The 20318-nt window shown below is 40.2% G+C and overlaps 1 protein-coding gene across 1 annotated transcript in view; it reads left to right on the top strand.

Moving 5' to 3' along the window:
- The window catches only part of TOP1 (DNA topoisomerase I), a 95598-nt gene that overhangs the window by 57432 nt on the left and 17848 nt on the right, over window positions 1–20318 (top strand). The window contains exons 8-13 of the mRNA NM_001206487.2: window positions 2660–2772; window positions 10601–10716; window positions 13999–14120; window positions 15156–15278; window positions 16868–17055; window positions 17318–17462. Of these exons, the coding sequence (NP_001193416.1) occupies window positions 2660–2772; window positions 10601–10716; window positions 13999–14120; window positions 15156–15278; window positions 16868–17055; window positions 17318–17462 (807 nt within the window). The remainder of the gene's footprint in view (window positions 1–2659; window positions 2773–10600; window positions 10717–13998; window positions 14121–15155; window positions 15279–16867; window positions 17056–17317; window positions 17463–20318) is intronic.

Below are 20318 nucleotides of genomic sequence, written 5' to 3' on the forward strand. Positions count from 1 at the left end.
TTTCAAGTACTTTTCTAAGCATTTTATATGATGCTTATGGTAGATTTAACATATAGTAATATGGTTACTTCTTTTGACACTTTCGATAACTTGTACTGAAGAGTGTGGGCAAGTAATTCAGAAAAAGATGTCAGAAATTCACAGGGGACTTCATCTTGCACTCCTAAGGGAAGAAGTGGTTGAGTGAGTTCTCAGCTTTCATCCTTTATTTGAGGTTAGCCATTGTCTTGGGCAAAATGGATTCACAAATGTAAAGTCCACATGGAAGTATCGTCAGTAAAGATAGTGACCGTAAGGGACAGTGAGTCTTAAGAGTGTAAGCTATATTGTAGTAGTAGCAGGATTGATAATTCAGATTAGGGGATTTCCCTGGTGGCCTCGTGGTTAGGATTCTGAACTTTCACTGCCATGACCTGGGTTCAATCCCTGATCAGAGAACTGAGATTCTGTGAGCAGTGCACACACCCCACCCCCTGCCAATCAAATTAAATGTGCCTACATTGTGCCAGGCACTGTTCTTCATGCTTTATAGCTGTCATTTCATTTAATCCTTACAACAGCCCTTAGAGGAAGTATTGTTATTATTATTTCCATTTTACACATGCAGAAACTGAGGTATGGCGAGGTGAAATCTTTTGCCTGAGCCCACACAGGTACTAAGTGGTAAAACTGGAATTTGATCCCACATGGGTTGATTCTAAAGCCCACACGCAAGATGCCAAGTCTTCTTTCCTGTGGGACTTTGCTGACCCTTTAATTTCACAAGGAGAGAGGAGGAGTGTCTAATGAAATCATATGAAACAGGAATGAGTAGGTGAGAGATCAGGGCCTGGATTTAGGCAATTGTAGTTTTTCTGACAACTAACCTGCTCTTGGCACAAGTTCAGGTTTATGAGAGACACCTCAAGGAACTGAGCATGAAATGTTGAGTAGTGAGTATAGTAGTCACTCCACTCTCATGTAGACTGTCAGTACAGACTAGTCAATGAGAAATTCACTAAAACTTCAGCTTTCTATGTGTTCTCTATTGCCTGTATGCTTAGGTTACGTTTATATAATAATACCTTTCTCTGCATTTTGAAGAGATTGGTAATAACTGTTAAAACCATCTGGAAAAAGAATGGTTGACTTCATTTATTTAATTGTCTTAGCAAACATCTCCCTATAGGGGCAGGAAAAAAAGCAGGCTGAAAGACTGAATCAAGACCCAGTCTTACTGTGGTAGGGACCACAGATGGCAAGAGAAGTCATTAAGCCTCTCTGCTGGCCATGGAATTTTTCATTTCTGGGAATTGTTCTGTAGTCTCTTAGTGACTGATAATCTCATTTTGAGGCTTGAGAACATACGACGGAGCCAGTAGTTTCCTGATGGAACCACCTGAATGCCTGTTCAGAAGCTGTTGAGAGAATGTCTTAACTGAAAAGCATTACCCTTTTCCTGTGGGGTGTTTCAGCCTAAACACCAAACATTATCTGAATTCATGCGATCCTCTAGTATTTTCTCCTCCCAGACATACTTACACATTTATATTCTCTAATTCTGTTTTAAAATATGTGTAGTACTGTAGTCTTTCCCCTTCTTTCTACACCAAAGGTCATTTTCTTTCCCTGAATTTATCTTGATTGCCATCCTACCACATATTCCTAGAATGTTTATATATTTCAGTCATTCCCATGAGTCACATTCTGTTATTTTTCTGGTAAACTTGGGCTCTCATCATGGTCAATAGCAGCTTTTTGACCATGACCAAGTGACAAAACCTCTGTCTCAGAGTTTCCTTGACTATAACTGGAAGAGGTCAAACCAAACTGTCTACAAAGTTCTTTCAGGTTCTGCCATTCTGTAACTGATTTTAAGATGACTCAAACCACCTTTCAAAACTATATAAATCTTGCTGAATAAAAGCTTAAATTATATTGAATAGTTAGGACAAAGGAAAATATTCTTCAGCAGAGTTCAGATTCTGTAAGCAGGACCCCCTCACCTGGTAAATAGCTCATTTTGGTCTGTGTGTGTGTTGACATTTTTATATTGGTGCATGTTTGTTCTTTTTCTGTGCCACTGTAACAGCTCATCTCAGGTTACAGTTCAAAGAAGTAGTATGGTAGGAATCGGTCATTGTTGTAGTACTTCCCAAGTACTTGCTTACTACTTCCCGATTTTGTGTTTGCAAGAGGCATTAATAAAGTACTCCCCCCGCCCCAGACTTGGTCAGAAATTTCCTTCCAAATTGTGTATTTAATACATAAAAACTCGCCTTGCCCATTATTTGATGGTATTACAAGAGGTTTAAAGATGCGTAGCTTTTAAAATTAAGTGAGGATAGTACACTGGGCTTATTCTCCCTGTAGCAGTGCTGTTCCAAACTCCAATGAGGCAAAAACAACAACAACAGTTTCCCAGGCTCTTCCCTTGCAGAATGAGTGTTTTTAACTGCTTCCTCAGATAATCACATGTCTGGAAGTTTTAGGAAATACTGCTTTAGAAAAAAGTACCAGTAAAATTTTATTCATTTACCTCATTAAGTATTAGACTTAAGAACCTCTCCAGTTTTAATATTCCATGATTCCAGTTTTTCTTCCTAATGGACCCCCAGAACTACTTTGAGAAGTGTGATTGGTCCTTAGTTAAGTGCTTTCTCACCATGTTTCTTTGTAGGATGGTAAATTGAAAAAACCCAAGAATAAGGATAAAGATAAAGATAAAAAAGTTCCTGAGCCAGATAGCAAGAAAAAGAAGCCGAAGAAGGAAGAGGAGCAGAAATGGAAATGGTAATATCTCAGCCCTGGTTAAAATGGTAGCTCTTTGATTCTACAACCTAATGAAATAAGAATGTTGAGTTAGTAAAGTTAATAGCCTGATATTTTGGGGAGGAGGGAAGTACTTGAACGAATCTCTGTGGGCTAACATTCTGAAATAAGTCTTGCAAGTCCTGGTGAGACCATTAACGAGCTCTTTCCCTATTGGATCTCAAAACTGGGTCCCACTCTATTGAACAGAGTGAGCTGTAGAAGAGCTATTTTTTCGTGTTAGGAACCCTAGCCCATTGTATTGCAAACATTTTCCCTTAGGGTTGTTTTCTTTTCTTTCTTCTTCTTCTTTTTTTTTTTTAATGATATGAGTGTATTTGCCATATAGAAGATTTGAATTTTGATTTATCAGATTTACAAATATTTTCCTTATGGCTCTGTTTCCTTATGTCTTGTTTCAAAAGGTCTTTATTATTCTACAATTATAAAAATATCCACCCGGCTTTTCTTGTGGAGGTGTTTTTTTTTTTTAACAAATTAGGCAATTTCCCCAATGTGGTTTATAGAATAATCCATCTTTTTCCTCTCATTTTAAATGCAGCTTTATTCATATGCATGTTTCCATACACACATAGGGTTTCTATAGTTTACTCTGTCTTTTAAAACAAGTAGTGAAAGGAACAGTCTGATAGAAAAATAAGGAAAAGGCAATTCATTAAAGAATATACATGATTAGCAAGCATCTTAAAATATGATCAGCCTCACAAGTAGCAAAGAAAGATGCAAAGAAAAATAATAAATAATACATCCTTATCTTTAACATCTCTCAGATTAGGAACAATTAACAAGTATCAAAATATGTGAAAACAGACATTCTTCGGTATGGGAAATGATTCAGACAGTGAAGACTGTCTTCAATCGAGGACAGTTTAGCAGTAACAGATTACTTCTAGGTGTTTAGATTTTTGAAATAAATTTGTATTTTTAATACTGGCTTTTCTTAAAATTTTAGCTACCGCATCTATATTATACATGATTTGTATTTATGCTGAAAAAATTCCAATGATTCAGAGGTATACGAGTTAAGAAAAAATGACAGTTCCCTTTCCTTCTTTCTCCCAGTCCCATTTTTCTTTTCTAGCTTTGAGGGAACCACTGTTTGTAGTTTGGTATGTAGAGTTCCAGACCCACTGGTATGCACTTACTCTGTGGCTTTTGTAATAGAGAGCAGTGATCTTGCCAGTACCTCTGAGGAATGAGGAAACATCCATGACCAGGGAGGTGGCTGAGAGGAGCAGAGCCGCAGTGACAGAAAGCTTCAGCACAGCTGTATGATCAGCATTGTTGGTGTGGACATACATGGTGAAATGAAGTGCAGAAAAGGAAAAATACAGAGCAAAGGCAATTTGGGCTTCCCTGGGGTCAGAAAACTAAAGAACGTGTGTTTTCATTTTTCTCATTTTTATTTCTTTTTCCTTTGAAACTAGTCAAAAGTTTTTAGTGATAGGATATTAAAAGGTTTTTATGACCTCTAATAAAAAAACTGTTTTTAAGATGAGATGAAGTGATTATATAAGTCAGGAGCTGTTACTGGGAGTGGTGAATTAGTAATTCGTCATCTGTTATATCTTTCTGGGTTCTGTGGTTGGGTGCTCGGTAAGTTTGTTGAGTGAACGATTTCATTTCTTTGTCATCACGTGCTCTCTCCCCCTTTGGAGCCCTGGCTCTTTTTGGGCCTGGAGGCAGATATACTTTTGTTCTGGTCCAGCCTTGTGTGTGTGAAAATAAGTATCCTTGAAGGATCTAATAGCCTAATTTTGGCTCTGTGGTTGAATTTCTTATCACTGTTAACACATGTTAATTCTGAGAGACTGTGACCTATGGTTTTTATTCTTGTTTTGGTTTAAGTGGAATCACTGAAGACGGTAGGTCTGGGGCTGAGCAGTCTTTGCTACAATCTCCAGTGCATGTTTCTCAAGTTTGGTTGTAAAATTGTGCACATTCTTAGGCACAGTGCTTGAATGTACCACTATAAGTTTTAAAGGTGGAGAACAGGAATAACTGGCCTCTTACTGATTGCTTGTGCTTTCTTGCTGCCACTGTAGGCTTGCTTCTTAGGCTCTGAAGTCAGTGGTCCAGTCCTCAGTGACTGTCCCGACAGCCTAGTCAGGGAGCTTAAATGGCAGATGCTCTCATTTTTACTATTCCTTTTGCTGTCTCACTAAAACAGTTACACTGTTTACCAGTTTGGCAAATGTACAGATCTTTTGCTTCAGGGCAAAGAAGACTTGTTCATCCTGCCACACACAAGCCAACTGTGAGCCTTTTCCCCCCTCTCCTAGGTGATGTGGGATTGGGGAAATGGTCAGGATCCCTGTGGGTTTCTTCACTGCGTCATGTTTCTTCTCTAGAAACAGCGGTACAGGTGGTGGCAGTATGCTGAGGCTCAATCATAAAAACTTCTTAAACCCAGCCCCCCATTTTTTTTTCAGAATTTATTTTTAATTGGAGGATAATTGCTTTACAGTATTGTGTTGCCTTCTGCCATATATCAACATGAATCAGCCATGGGTACGCACACATCCCCTCCTTCCTGGGACCTCCCTCCCCCTCCAGCACCATATTTGAGCTCCCTGTGTCATACAGCAAATTTCCACTGGCTATCTCATTTTATATATGGCAGTGTATATGTTTCAATGCTACTCTCTCAATTCGTTCCACCCTCTCCTTACCCTGCTGTGTCCAGAAGTCTCTTCTCTACGTCTGTGTATCAGTTGTTGCCCTGCAGATAAGTTTAGCAACACCATCTTTCTAGATTCCATACATATGTGTTGGTAAATTATATTTGTCTATCTCTTTCTGACTTACTTCACTCTGCATAATAGGCTCTAGGTTCATCCACCTTATTCGAACACAGTAAAATGAGTTCCTTTTTTTTTTTTTAATTCATTTTTTAATTGAAGGATAATTGCTTTATAGAATTTTGTTGTTTTCTGTCAAACATGAATCAGCCATCAGTTCAGTTCAGCTCAGTTCAGTTGCTCAGTCATGTTCAACTCTGCCACCCCATGAATCGCAGCACACCAGGCCTCCCTGTCCATCACCAACTCCTGGAGTTCACCCAAACTCATGTGCATCGAGTCGGTGATGCCATCCAGCCATCACATCTTCTGCCGTCCCCTTCTGCTCCTGCCCCCAATCCCTCTCCACATCAAGGTCTTTTCCAATGAGTCAGCTCTTCGCATGAGGTGGCCAAAGTATTAGAGTTTCAGCTTCAGCATCAGTCCTTCCAATGAACACCCAGGACTGGTCTCCATTAGGATGGACTGGTTGAATCTCCTTGCAGTCCAAGGGACTCTCAAGAGTCTTCTCCAGCACCACAGTTCAAAAGCATCAATTCTTTAGCACTCAGCTTTCTTCACAGTCCAACTCTCACATCCATACATGACCACTGGAAAAATCATAGCCTTGACTAGATGGACCTTTGTTGGCAAAGTAATATCTTTACTTTTTAATATGCTATCTAGGTTGGTCATAACTTCCATTCCAAGGAGTAAGCATCTTTTAATTTCATGGCTGCAATCACTATCTGCAGTGATTTTGGAGCCCAGAAAAATAAAGTCTGACACTATTTCCGCTGTTTCCCCATCTATTTCCCATGAAAGTGATGGGACCAGATGCCATGATCTTTGTTTTCTGAATGTTGAGCTTTAAGCCAACTTTTTCACTCCTCTTTCACTTTCATCAAGAGGCCTTTTAGTTCCTCTTCACTTTCCGCCATAAGGGTGGTGTCATCTGTATATCTGAGGTTATTGATATTTCTCCCGGCAATCTTGATGCCAGCTTGTGCTTCTTCCAGCCAAGCGTTTCTCATGATGTACTCTGCATAGAAGTTAAATAAGCAGGGTGACAATATACAGCCTTGACGTGCTCCTTTTCCTATTTGGAACCAGTCTGTTGTTCCATGTCCAGTTCTAACTGTTGCTTCCTGACCTGCATATAGCTTTCTCAAGAGGCAGGTCAGGTGGTCTGGTATTCCCATCTCTTGAAGAATTTTCCACAGTTGATTGTGATCCACACAGTCAAAGGCTTTGGCATAGTCAATAAAGCAGAAATAGATGTTTTTCTGGAACTCTTTTGCTTTTTCGATGATCAGCGCATGTTGGCAATTTGGTCTCTGGTTCCTTTTCTAAAACTGGCTTGAACATCTGGAAGTTCCCAGTTCACGTATTGCTGAAGCCTGGCTTGGAGAATTTTGAGCATTACTTTACTAGCGTGTGAGATGAGTGCAATTATGCAGTAGTTTGAGCGTTCTTTGGCATTGCCTTTCTTTGGGATTGGAATGAAAACTGACCTTTTCCAGTCCTGTGGCCACTGCTGAGTTTTCCAAATTTGCTGGCATATTGAGTGCAGCACTTTGACAGCATCATCTTTCAGGATTTGAAATAGTTCAACTGGAATTCCATCACCTCCACTAGCTTTGTTCGTAGTGATGCTTCCTAAGGCCACTTGACTTCACATTCCAGGATGTCTGGCTCTAGGTGAGTGATCACACCATCGTGATTATCATGGAGATCTTTTTTGTACAGTTCTTCTGTGTATTCTTGCCACCTCTTCTTAATATCTTCTGCTTCTGTTAGGTCAGTACCACTTCTGTCCTTTATTGAGCCCATCTTTGCATGAAATGTTCCCTTGGTATCTCTTAATTTTCTTGAAGAGATCTCTAGTCTTTCCCATTCTGTTGTTTTCCTCTATTTCTTTGCACTGATAGCTGAGGAAGGCTTTCTTATCTCTCCCTGCAATTCTTTGGAATTCTGCATTCAAATGGGAATATCTTTGCTTTTTTCCTTTGCTTTTTGCTTCTCTTCTTTTCACAGCTATTTGTAAGGCCTCCTCAGACAGCCATTTTGCTTTTTTGCATTTCTTTTCCATGGGGATGGTCTTGATCCCTGTCTCCTGTACAATATCACGAACCTCCATCTATAGTTCATCAGGTACTCTATCTATCATATTTAGTCCCTTAAATCTATTTCTCACTTCCAGTGTATAATCATAAGGGATTTGATTTAGGTCAAACCTGAATGGTCTATTGGTTTTCCCTGCTTTCTTCAATTGAAGTCTGAATTTGGCAATAAGGAGTTCATGATCTGAGCCACAATCAGCTCCCAGTCTTGTTTTTACTGACTGTATAGAGCTTCTCCATCTTTGGCTGCAAAGAATATAGTCAGTCTGATTTTGGTGTTGACCATCTGGTGATGTCCATGTGTAGAGTCTTCTCTTGTGTTGTTGGAAGAGGGTGTTTGCTATGACCAGTGCGTTCTCTTGGCAAAACTCTATTAGCCTTTGCCCTGCTTCATTCTGTATTCCAAAGCCAAATTTGCCTGTTACCACAGGTGTTTCTTGACTTCCTACTTTTGCATTCCAGTCCCCTATAATGAAAAGGACATCTTTTTTGGATGTTAGTTCTAAAAGGTCTTGTAGGTCTTCATAGAGCTGCTCAACTTCAGCTTCTTCAGCATTACTGGTTGGGGCATAGGTTTGGATCACTGTTGTATTGAATGGTTTGCCTTGGAAACGAATGGAGATCATTCTGTCGTTTTTGAGATTGCATCCAAGTACTGCATTTCGGACTCTTGTTGACCATGATGGCTACTCCCATTTCTTCTAAGGGATTCCTGCCCACGGTAGTAGATATAATGGTCATCTGAGTTTAATTCACCCATTCCAGTCCGTTTTAGTTCGCTGATTCCTAGAATGTCGACGTTCACTCTTGCCATCTCCTGTTTGACCACTTCCAATTTGCCTTGATTCATGGACCTAACAGTCCAGGTTCCTATGCGATATTGCTCTTTACAGCACAAGACCTTGTATACATATATTCCCTCCCTCCCATCTCCCTCCCCATCCCACCCCTCTAGGTTGATACAGAGCCCCTGTTGAGTTCCCTGAGACATACAGTGAATTCCTGTTGTCTGTCTATTTTACATATAGTAATGCAAGTTTCCATGTTACTCTTTCCACGCATCTCACCCTCTCCTCCCTTCTCCCCATGGCCATAAGCCTGTTCTCTGCGTCTGTTTCTCCGTTGCTGCCCTGCAAATAAATTTTTCAGTACCATCTTTCTAGATTACATATATATGTTAGTATATATTTATCTTTCTCTTTCTGACTTACTTCATTCTGTATAATAATCTCTAGGTTCATCTACCTCATTAGAACTGACTCAAATATGTTTCCTTTTTATGGCTGAGTAATATTCCATTGTGTGTACGTACCACAACTTCTTTTTCCATTCATGTGTCAATGGATATCTAGGTTGCTTCCACGTTCCGATGACTTCCTTTCTATGGCTGAGTAATACTTAAAAGCTTTTGCACAGCAAAGGAAACAATAAACAAGATGAAATGACATCCCTCAGAATGGGAGAAAATAATTACAAATGAAACAACCGACAAAGGATTAACCTCCAGAATATAGAAGCAACTCATGCAGCGCAATACCAGAAAAATAAACAACCCAATCAGAAAATGGGCAGAAGATCTAAACAGACATTTTTCTAAAGAAGACTTACAAATGGCCAACAGACATGAAATGATGTGCAGTGTCGCTCATTATTAGAAAAATGCAAATCAAAACTATAATGAGGCATCACCTCATACTGGTCAGAATGGCCATCATCAAAAAATCTACAAACAATAAATGCGGGAGAGGATGTGGAGAAAAGGGAACCATCTTGCACTGTTGGTGGGAATGCAAATAGATATGCATTCCGTATTCCTGTATCCACTATGGAGGGCAGTATAGAGATTCCTTAAAAAATGAGAAATATGACCCCATTTTTAACTGTTACCCATCATAGCTTTAGAGGGTTTCAACTCTGCTTTGAATTGAGTATACTTTCATGTCAGGGTTGAGCCGTTGGAACATTAGTCCCATATTTAACAGATGATTCTTCATGATAAGATCTGGAAACTGGAGAGTTTGTTGATGGGGTTAAGTGTGATTAAGTACATGTTTTTCCTAACTTTTTTGATGAACTGTTGATGGGGGCCTAAAAGGCCAACACTGTTATTTTTATTTCTATACTAGTATTTGTTGATCCAGTGATATCAGCGTGTGTCATAGGATATGTTCTTTCTCTTTAAACTGAGGTTTAGTGTTGAGTGACTCTCTTAATTTGCTTAAATGCTTAAGTTATCATGAGCCCTTAGGATGAACATGATGGAATTAGGAGGAATTATAAAAAGTTGGAATCTTAATTTTAAAACACTGAAGTTGGGAATTCCCTGGCAGTCCAGTAGTTAGGACTCCGAACTTTCACTGCCTGGGACATCTCATGGACAGAGGAACCTGGTGGGTTATAGTTCTTGGGGTCACATTGGGTCAGACATGACTTAGTGACTAAAGCACCACCACCGCCACTTTCTCAAAGGATGGTTTTCCCTGTACCTTCACCCAATATCTCCATTCCCAGGAGGCCTTTTCCTTTGTATCAGTGTATAAAATAGTGACTCCATCATGTACAGATTGTGGCTTACTTTTACACCATTGTGATAAAACAGCTGTGATCATTGCTAAATAATGAGCTCATATACTCAACTTCTTTGAAATAAACTGCTGAAATGTGTTTTCCTCCATTCACCTGAGTAATCCATCATCTTCGTTGTAAGCGTTGGCTTTTTCAAAGTGAAGGATGCTAGATTTTTTGACCTAGATCTTGAATGTGGGAACCAGAGTCATTCCAGAGCACCAATCAGTTGAGCAGATAATTATTTTGGTATTTAATCAGTGATAATCTCAATAGCAGGTAAAGTGATCACTAAATGAGGTTGTACTTTGTCTTTTAAAGGTGGGAAGAAGAACGCTATCCTGAAGGCATCAAATGGAAATTCCTAGAACATAAAGGTCCTGTATTCGCTCCACCATATGAACCTCTTCCAGAGAATGTCAAGTTTTACTATGATGGTGAGTTGTTCCTAGGTTGTCCAGTTCTTGGCCAAGGAAAGAATGTGCTTCTATTTAGGAATAGAAAGTGGGGAAGCATCTTGTTCTGTATTATTCTTTTTATTTCATTTTGTTCTCATGTCATTGTATGGTTTGGGGAAAGGACCATCGGGCATTAACTCTTAAAAGCTCATTTGGTACAGGAAAAGTTCCATGAGAAAGGAGCTGTCTTATCTCCCTTGTTTCCCCCTTTGAGTCGTGGTCTCAAAAAGGTCCAGCTACATAGGTCGCAGCCAGTGCTTGGTCAGCAAGCTAAATGTTTTTATTTGAGTGACGTTTCTAAGGAGCTACTCTTTGTAAGAGTTCTTAGAAAAGTCTTACTTGAATGGTAGTATTTTATTTTAGTGATATGATGCAAGCTCACAGGCTACTCACTGCTAGAAATAGAATTAGTGCTTGGTTGGGGACTAAGCCTGCCATCAGCCTCTAGGTGGGGCTGACAGGTGTCTGTCACTCACTCTGTATGGTACAACGCCATGCTGTTGTCCTTTGTGAAGTCAAGTCTGATGAGCTAATCTGAGGGAATATCCTGCCTAGTTCTTTTAGAACACTCTTAGACCTCTGTCCTTGGGTTGAAAATTTTGAGAGTAGTTCTTGATGCTCCCTTATTGGCATATAGCAGTATGCAGATGGTAATACTCAACTGATTTCCCTCATTCCAAGGGTTTTCTCCAGAAATATTCAACGGATTTCCCTCATTCCAAGAGTTTTCTCCAGAAATGACCAGAGCTTTATTCCTCAAACACTCATGTACTTTAGATTTACCAGGTGGATCTGGGCTCATTTAATTGATGTTGAGTGATCATGGGTGCTTCTGAACCAAGTGGTCTGCTGACCAAACTTTGAGAAACTAAGCCAGGAGGACTGCTGAAAAGCACGTCTCTGTCCACCAGCAGTGGTCTCGGGCCATGGATGCTTAAAGGTCAAGGGGTAGTAGTTTATACTGAAAGGCTGGGTCTTGCAAATGAAGAACATGGCAGACTTGTAAAACTGGAATTCGTTGTTTTAAACTGTATTTGTTCAATGTGCTGTGTTCAGACACCAAGACCCAGCAGTGGACAGTACTGAACAATCTCTGATCTCATGGAATGTGTGATCTTGCAGGATTTTATAGCCTCATTCTGACCTGTGTTGACTGGAGAGCATGGGACAGAATTCTACCATTAGCCCTCATAGTGGTCATTCTGGAGACTCTGCAGTGTGACTCAAAGCCAAAACTCCAGTGATGAGAAAGAGCCTTAGCTAATCATAAAAGTGCAGATATTCTATAGCCCTAGTATAGGTTTACCTTTAGAGTTGAACTTTAGGAGATTCAATTGGTGAAGCCTAACTTTGAGGTCCAAAGTGATTTGAAGGAAAGCTGGGTTCCTTTCTTTAGCCTTTGGGTTTCCCTTACTTTCAGAGATGGGAAGCCAAGGCTTGAACTAATCATCACAGGTCACCCTGGTCCCTTCTACATTCTTGCCCTATCGGACCTCCAGCTCCAGGGCTCTCACATTTTCTCATTTGGTCTTTGAATTTCTTCCCTTTGATTAGGTAAACTCCCACACTGCAGTAAGTCAAACAGTTGTATTTGACTTACTACCAAGTTGATCCCATCAGTCCTGCCTACTCTCTAGGGAAGAGAATTCTCAGACTCCTTTAGTGCCTGCCAGGGAGGAGGGGCACGGGCTGGCCAAAGCGATGAATGACCTCTGAGAACCTGCAGTTTTCAGCTCTGACTCAGCAGTTTCTTATTCCTGGAGCTCAGCCTTTCCTACAAAGCACTACTCTTGCCAGGAACCTCTAAGTCATCCTCCTACCCTTCTACTGCTGGGAGCTGTCATTTCATCTTTTGGCAGCTCATCTAAAACAGGAGGTGTCAAAATTTCTTTCTCTATTGGGACAGAATTCAGCAGAATTTCCCAGAGTATACCAAATGTATGCAAGAATAGCTTACATTCTTTCTTGCCTTTTATTTCATTTGTTATTCTTAGTGACTTACTGGTTTCCTTTTTATCAGAAGCATGTTACATCTTAACTGGCAACACTGGTTCAGATTTGAGTGAATTCTGAAGTGCAGGAACCTCTTGAAAAGCCAGCCTGTCCTTCCCAAGCTGTGTCGTCTTTGGAAAGAGCTAGAAGGTTTAGAGGGGAAGTGGCGCCACCTGTTGGCCTTTTAAAGTTATAGGTTTCAAGCAGGTTCTTTCTGTCTACCCTGAAAGTTTCAGTTTAGAGCTGCAGTTCCCTGTACCATCCTTGCAGTCAGGGATGAAACTGTCTTACCTATCATGAGATGAGATGTCTTCTGAGTTTTGAAATAAATGGAATTTGGGTTAAGTTTTAGTTTTCTGTAATAAATGTGAAAATCCTTGGTGAATTACTAGTACCTATGTAACAGGTAAGGCAGTGGAAAAATGTGTATAATGCCAAGAACCCCGGTCATCCCTGTGTTCTGGATGAGTCCTGTTTCTCTGAAAGAGGCAACTTCATAATAATGCCTGTGTTCCAGGGCATTTCAAACTCTGGTGTGTACACTAGCCACCTGGGGGTCTCATTAGAATGTATGTTCTTGGTTCAGTCTGTCTGGGGTGGGGCCTGAGATTCTGCATTTCTGCCAAACTCATGTGATGTCAGTACTGCTGGTCCATGATCATACATTGAGAAGCAAAGTTCTAGAGGAAGGTCTTACTTAGATTTTTTCATATGGGATATCTGGGCTTGCCTGCTATGAATATATATTTTTTTTTAATTCATATTCCACCCACCTAACTTTGAAGAAGAAAGATGCCTATTTCTTTTCCCCACAATTCCTTTCTTCCACTCCCTGTCCTATCCCTTCCTCCCCTTCTTGAACAGAAGCTGTTTAGCTTAGCAGTGGCAGGAGTCCCTCTGAGGATTTGATTTTTAAAAACCATTGAAGAGGTGTAAAGGACCCTGCTTGCTGAAAGGAAAAGGAAGAGTGACTGGGCCTCCCCCAGGTCATCCCTGTCCTGAGCAGGCTCCTGGGAACAATTTACTGGCATAGTCTCCAGAGAATGACCCAGGTAAATATCTGCTAAAGAGAAGGAAAATTCATACAAGTAGATGTTAATCGATAATACTGTTTTTGTTGTTATTGTTACCATGCGTCACCAGACCTTTATATATATACCTTCAGAAGGTAAATAAACCATTATGAAAGAAGATGTCTCCAGAACCTCAGTGTTTAACCTCAGAACATGAACACAGCACCTCATTTTTTGGAACCACTTTTGTCTCTAGGTAAAGTCATGAAGCTGAGCCCCAAAGCGGAAGAAGTAGCTACGTTCTTTGCAAAAATGCTCGACCATGAATATACTACTAAGGAAATATTTAGGAAAAATTTCTTTAAAGACTGGAGAAAGGTATTGTAGCCCATGTGTTAATATCCTAGCCCCTTAACAAAAACACTGATCTCTACTAAGAAATACATGATAATTTTACCAAAAGAATTCCCTGATGTACAATTTGAGTTTCATGAATTTTATTGTATTGAAAGTTGGGGTTTTTTCTCCCCCCTGTTCATTTACTGTGTTATATAGGTTTTCTATCCAATAAGAATAACTGTGTTTCTTTTCCTCTTGGCTCTCCTACGGCTGTAGCCGGGAAAGTTTGATCAGATTAGGTCAAACAGAAACCTCAGCTCCAGTTGAGCAAAGGAAAGTTTGTCTCTTGGGACTGCCCTCTGTCTGCTATTGCAAAGAGACATGGTTTAGCATTGTCCTGTTCCCTTTTGATTCATGCTCTTCGGCTTTAGGTACTTTCTGCTCTTAACACCACATATCCTTTGTCTGCCTGCTGCTGCTGCTAAGTCACTTCAGTCATGTCCGACTCTGTGCGACCCCATAGACGGCTGCCCACTAGGCTCCTCTGTCCCTGGGATTCTCCAGGCAAGAATACTGGAGTGGGTTGCCATTTCCTAGGTGATTTTAAACAGTTTCTTTATTCTTAATTTGGAGAATGTGAACAGAGGCTGAGCTGAGGTTCACTTTCTGAATAGCTGTAAAAATAAGATTTAATAAGTGAATAGAGCAAGGATGTTTCTAAGAGAGAAGGAGCATCGAAATGTTTCTTTCATCACTAAATGATGTATATATTTGTGTTTCTCCTGCCTTGGTATTTATGCTTAGGAGATTGTGGCAATGTGCTAATCTAAGAAATGACATGAGAGTTACCCTTTTCAATGTTGTTATCCTAAATATTTTTCTACCACATGCATATTTTATTATAGAACAAGGAAATAAAATTGTTTCTTTTTTCCCCCCAAATTCTCAAATTTAGATTGACTGTCTCATTAGATACTCTTGGACTGAGAACATGATACTTTGCTGTAATTGTGGAGAAACTTGAGGGCTTATTTATTTTATTTACTGTCTTTTTCTGTCTCCCTTTTTAACTAGGAAATGACCAATGAAGAGAAGAATATTATCACCAACCTCAGCAAATGTGATTTTACCCAGATGAGCCAGTATTTCAAAGCCCAGACAGAAGCTCGGAAACAGATGAGCAAGGAAGAGAAACTGGTACTGCAGAATTTCTTAAACCTCTGGAGAATTTTGAAATAGTGATTAGTTTAATTTTCTTCTTGGTTCTTAAAAAACAGTTTTGACTTTAATGATTTCTGCGCTAAAGATTTAAGATTCTTGGCCTAGTGAAGTCTCGATTTTCTTAAGGGTTTCACGTAGACTAAAAATTGTGAATAGGCATTATGTTTAAATGGCTCAAGGTAAGCTGGTGTTCTGTTAACCTAAAAACCAGCCAGTAGCCTCCAGTAATACAGTGTTTAAGAAAGAGTAGGTCTGACCTACAGTGGCTCCTAGATGTTAGGGACTTAAGACAGATAAAATCATATTGGCCATATGTGTACACACACACACACATTCTCTTTCTTTGATCTGTTTTTAGCCACACTCATCCAACTTCATCTTCTAGCTGTGGCCAGCCTCATTTCTGAAGGATCTTTCTAGTATCTGAAAATGGATGTCACTTTCTAGGATGTCACTTTCCTCTAGAATATTGGTAGGCAGACTATAGATAGGCTGCTCGTTTTTGTACAAAAGTTTTATTGAAACATGCCACATCTAACTTGTTTACCTATTATCTATGGTCGCTTTCAGCAGTGGCAAAGTTGAGTAATTACAACAGAGACCGTATGGCCCTCAAGCCTAAAACATTTTCTATCTAGAAAAAGCTTGCCATTCCCCAATATAGAGGCTCAAGGCTGGAGTTTGACTTTTTTGGCTCAAGGCTGGGGTCAAAAAAACAGGTTAGCAGAGGTCTGGAAGTTAAGTATTTTATATACCTGGAAGTTAAGTATTTTAAGGAATTCTTGGCACCTCGAAGTCTTAAATTTCAGTAGTTTAGGCTTGCATGTTTATATAATTTAGGCCATTGTCTCTGTATAACTTTCTGTTTGAGAGTACCTATTTGACCTTTAGTTTAAAAAATTAAGTTACGCCAGAGATGGTAAGAATGATACCTGCATCATGCTTTTCAGTCTCAGTTTAGTCATCTCAGTATTCCAAATTAGTGAAATTTATTTTGTTTTTCACTTCAGGGGTGTTTTTCAAACTAAAATCCATGTCAGGAGGTTTTATAAGTATCACCATGTCAGAGTCCTGCCAAGGATACCTGTCACCAGCGAGTTGTGAATCTTTATCTATGCACAAGGCAGCAGGACTCAGTTTAAATCTAATTGCCGAGTGTGACATCAACATGAGGGAAGGGCTAGCACAGAGTGAGGAGGCTCCAAATCTTTCTGTTTTTTGGAGAAAGGATCGCAGTGTGAAACATATGTACCCATGTACTAGTAAAGAATCAATAGCAGGTTTCTTTGTGCTGGAAACCCCGTGTGAAATACTGTTCATATGGGGATTTTATTATATTTAAGCTTTTAAAAAACTCTGGTTTTCCAGAAATTCCTTGGTGGTCCAGTGGTTAGGACTCTGAGCTTCTACTGCAGGGTGCCTGGGTTCGATCCCTAGTCAGGGAACGATAAGATCCCACAAACCATGCAGTGAAAAAGAAAAGAAGAATTTCATAGGTTTTCCTTTATCTGAATTTGTTTCTTAGTGATTGAATCCCCTTTGAGTACTTTTTGTCTGTCTTCCAGAAAATCAAAGAGGAGAATGAAAAATTACTGAAAGAATATGGCTTTTGTGTTATGGACAACCACAGAGAGAGGATCGCCAACTTCAAGATAGAACCTCCTGGGCTTTTCCGTGGCCGCGGCAACCACCCCAAGATGGGCATGCTGAAGAGACGAATCATGCCTGAGGATATAATCATCAACTGTAGCAAGTGAGCACAGTTCGTCCTTTGGCCAGAAATGAATTGGGTGGCTTCCTTTGTTCTCAGTAGTTTGGATTTTCTCCCCACATTACACAAGACTGTTTGGGAGCAGCATGGTATTTCTATGTATAGATCTTCAGGTGCTTATCATGTATTGACTGGTGAGGAGGAAGCTTGGAATATGCGCTCAGAGATTCATCCACTTCCAGTGATGAAAAGTGAAATTGGTCACTACTTCCCACCTCACTGCTCTACTGCTTTATTTCCACAGAGATGCCAAGGTTCCTTCTCCTCCTCCAGGTCATAAGTGGAAAGAAGTCCGACACGATAACAAGGTTACTTGGCTAGTCTCCTGGACAGAGAACATCCAAGGTTCTATTAAATACATCATGCTGAACCCCAGCTCACGAATCAAGGTAAGTGGTAACCAAGAGCTGCACCAGTTAGTGGGGCTGAAAATCTCTTGTCATTTTGTTTGAAATCTAATGTCCTCAGCCTCTAGAATCACTTTGACAAATTGAAAACCATCCCCACCCACAAAAAAAGGGTACTTTTCATAGTTAGCATTATCTGGTGACCTCCCTAAGATGTTTCCATTTTCTACATCACATTATAATCTTATTTATTAATTTGCAGATACTAATTGAAATCCCTGTATGAGCCTGGCACAGTGTAGGCATGGTGCTAGGAATGACATTGGTAAACAAGACAGACACATAGTCCTTGCTTTTACATTGCTTACTGGTCAGACTGATGAAAAATGTGGTAAGTGTATATTGGTTTCTACAGCTAGTTCTCTTCCTCACCTTTCTGGGCTCTGAAGAAAGGAATATAATTACTCTGAATCCAGAAAGAGCTGTAAAATCTAGAGTCTTACATACTTTGTCTTCCTAAGGCTTCATCTGAGTAGATTCCACCAGGACTTAAAGGGGTAGTGTTTGGGAAAGCATATCTTAAGCTGTTGTGTACACATGTGGTACTGTTTATTGATACTGTTATTGAAAAGAGAAAACTCTTGGAAGGACTATTAGTTCTTATTAGCCTGCTAGGCATAAAATGAGTCCTTCAGATATACTGTGGAAATACGAATGTCAACTTAAGACGAGTTCCACAAAAAAAAAAAAAAACACCAGAGAATTAGTTCTGTATGGACTGACACGGAGAAGGCAATGGCACCCCACTCCAGAACTCTTGCCTGGAAAATCCCATGGTTGGAGAAGTCTGGTGGGCTGTAGTCCATGGGGTCACTAAGAGTCAGACACGACTGAGTGACTTCCCTTTCACTTTTCACTTTCATGCATTGGAGAAGGAAATGGCAACCCACTCCAGTGTTCTTGCCTGGAGAATCCCAGGGACGGCAGAGCCTGGTGGGCTGCCGTCTCTGGGGCCGCACAGAGTCGGACACGACAGAAGCGACTTAGCAGCAGCATAGACTGACTGTTTACATGCAGGGCACTGAGAGTAAAGCCCCTCTTAATCTTGGTTTATAGTTTATTAAACACTTGTTAAGATTTGAAAGCTGCAGCTCAAAAGGCCATATGTCTTTTCAAGACCAGACTGCACATTTTATAGCTTATAGTCCTGTGTCCTAATGAAAAATGCCCCTGTGTATATGTTCTTAGTATAATTGGAAAATGACAACTGTTCTTAAAGTGAGCATAGACTCAGAAAGAGAACCCCCATAGCAAGTAAAAGTCAAAATCACTTTAAGAAACATGTTATATTCCTGTTCTGAAATACCACAGAGCTATAGGGTGACCAAGGTAGATGAAAAGTGGTTTAGCCCTGAACTTACTGCCTGCTGGGCAAATTGGGTAAGAATTCAGTTGTATTAGAAAGATAAATGTTAAATGCTTTAGATAAAGGGAGCAGTTATTCCCAGCAGTTAGAGAATAAGAACAACTTTTTATTTATTTATTTATTTATTTATTTTTTTCTTCCAATTTTATTTTATTTTTAAACTTTACATAAACTTTTTAAAGGAAATTTGGTTGCAGTTAGGTCTCAAAAGAGAGGTATTTCAAAGAGCAGTGTGTCATATGGACAGAGAGGAGGGATATGAAAAGGAGTAACAAAAGGATTATCAAGTGAGGTCAGGTAACATTGTAAATATGCTAAACGTCGCTACTGTTGGTGTGAATTTTATATTATTCACACAGTAAAAAAAAAATTATCAAAATGAAGGATACTGGATCACTGTTAGTATTTTCATGTAAGTTGACATTTGATTCTTTTAATAACCATACCAGACATGTACTCGTGCCACCATTTTACAGATAAATTTAGTCTCCGAGAGGCCAGATTGTGGCCAACCTTAAATGCCACACTAAAGTGACTAGACCATGTTCTGTATTTGATGGAGAACCATTGGCTTGGAACAGAGGAGTGTCTTGATCCGCTATGCAGGCATAACGGACCATCACATTAGTGAATGTAAACTGTTGTCAGTGCTGCAGGGGACACAGGGTGCCATTTGAGAGTATACCAGAGCACCTGATCTGGCTTCCAGGGCCTAGGAAATGCCTTTTTGAGGAAGTAACGTTTAAAATGAGACTTACAGAGTGAGTAGGATTTATCCATGGACTTCCATGGTGGCTCAGACAGTAAATTGTCTGTCTACAATGTGAGAGACCTGGGTTCGATCCCTGGGTTGGGAAAATTCCCTGGAGAAGGAAATGGCAACCCACTCCAGTACTCTTGCCTTGAAAATCCCACGGACAGAGGAGCTTGATGCAGGTTACTATCCATGGGGTCGCAAAGAATCAGGCACTTTTTTCCAGGATTTATCCATGGAAAGGATAGGGGAATGGGCATTTCAGACAAACAAAGTAGCCTTTTGAAATCCCTGAAGAAAGAAAGAATTGGGTGGTCTCAAGGACTGTAGTTTGAGTAAAATGGTCAAGAGAGATACGATGAGGAGGGGACTGGAGACAGGGATGCAGGCCAGATCTTAAAACGCTTCCTTCAGTTTTTTTTATATTATCTAAATCCAGTAAGAAGCCACTGGGTTTTAAAGGGGAATGATGCCAGATGTGTGTTTTAGAAACCTGTGATATAATTGATCATTCCGACTGCTGCTCTGTGGAGACTGGATTGGACCCAGGAAGTAGGGAGACCAAGAGGAGGTTGTTGCAGTACTCCAGCCAATAAGTGGCAATGACTTAGGATGATGGCAGCAGGGGTCAGGAGACACGAACAGATGCCAAATACACAAGGACTGTGCACTCTCGTAGGCGGGATTCACACTGATTGTAGGAGTCTCTGGGGTTGAG

Source organism: Bos taurus, chromosome 13, assembly GCF_002263795.3.
Source record: "Bos taurus isolate L1 Dominette 01449 registration number 42190680 breed Hereford chromosome 13, ARS-UCD2.0, whole genome shotgun sequence".
NCBI classification, from domain to species: domain Eukaryota; kingdom Metazoa; phylum Chordata; class Mammalia; order Artiodactyla; family Bovidae; genus Bos; species Bos taurus.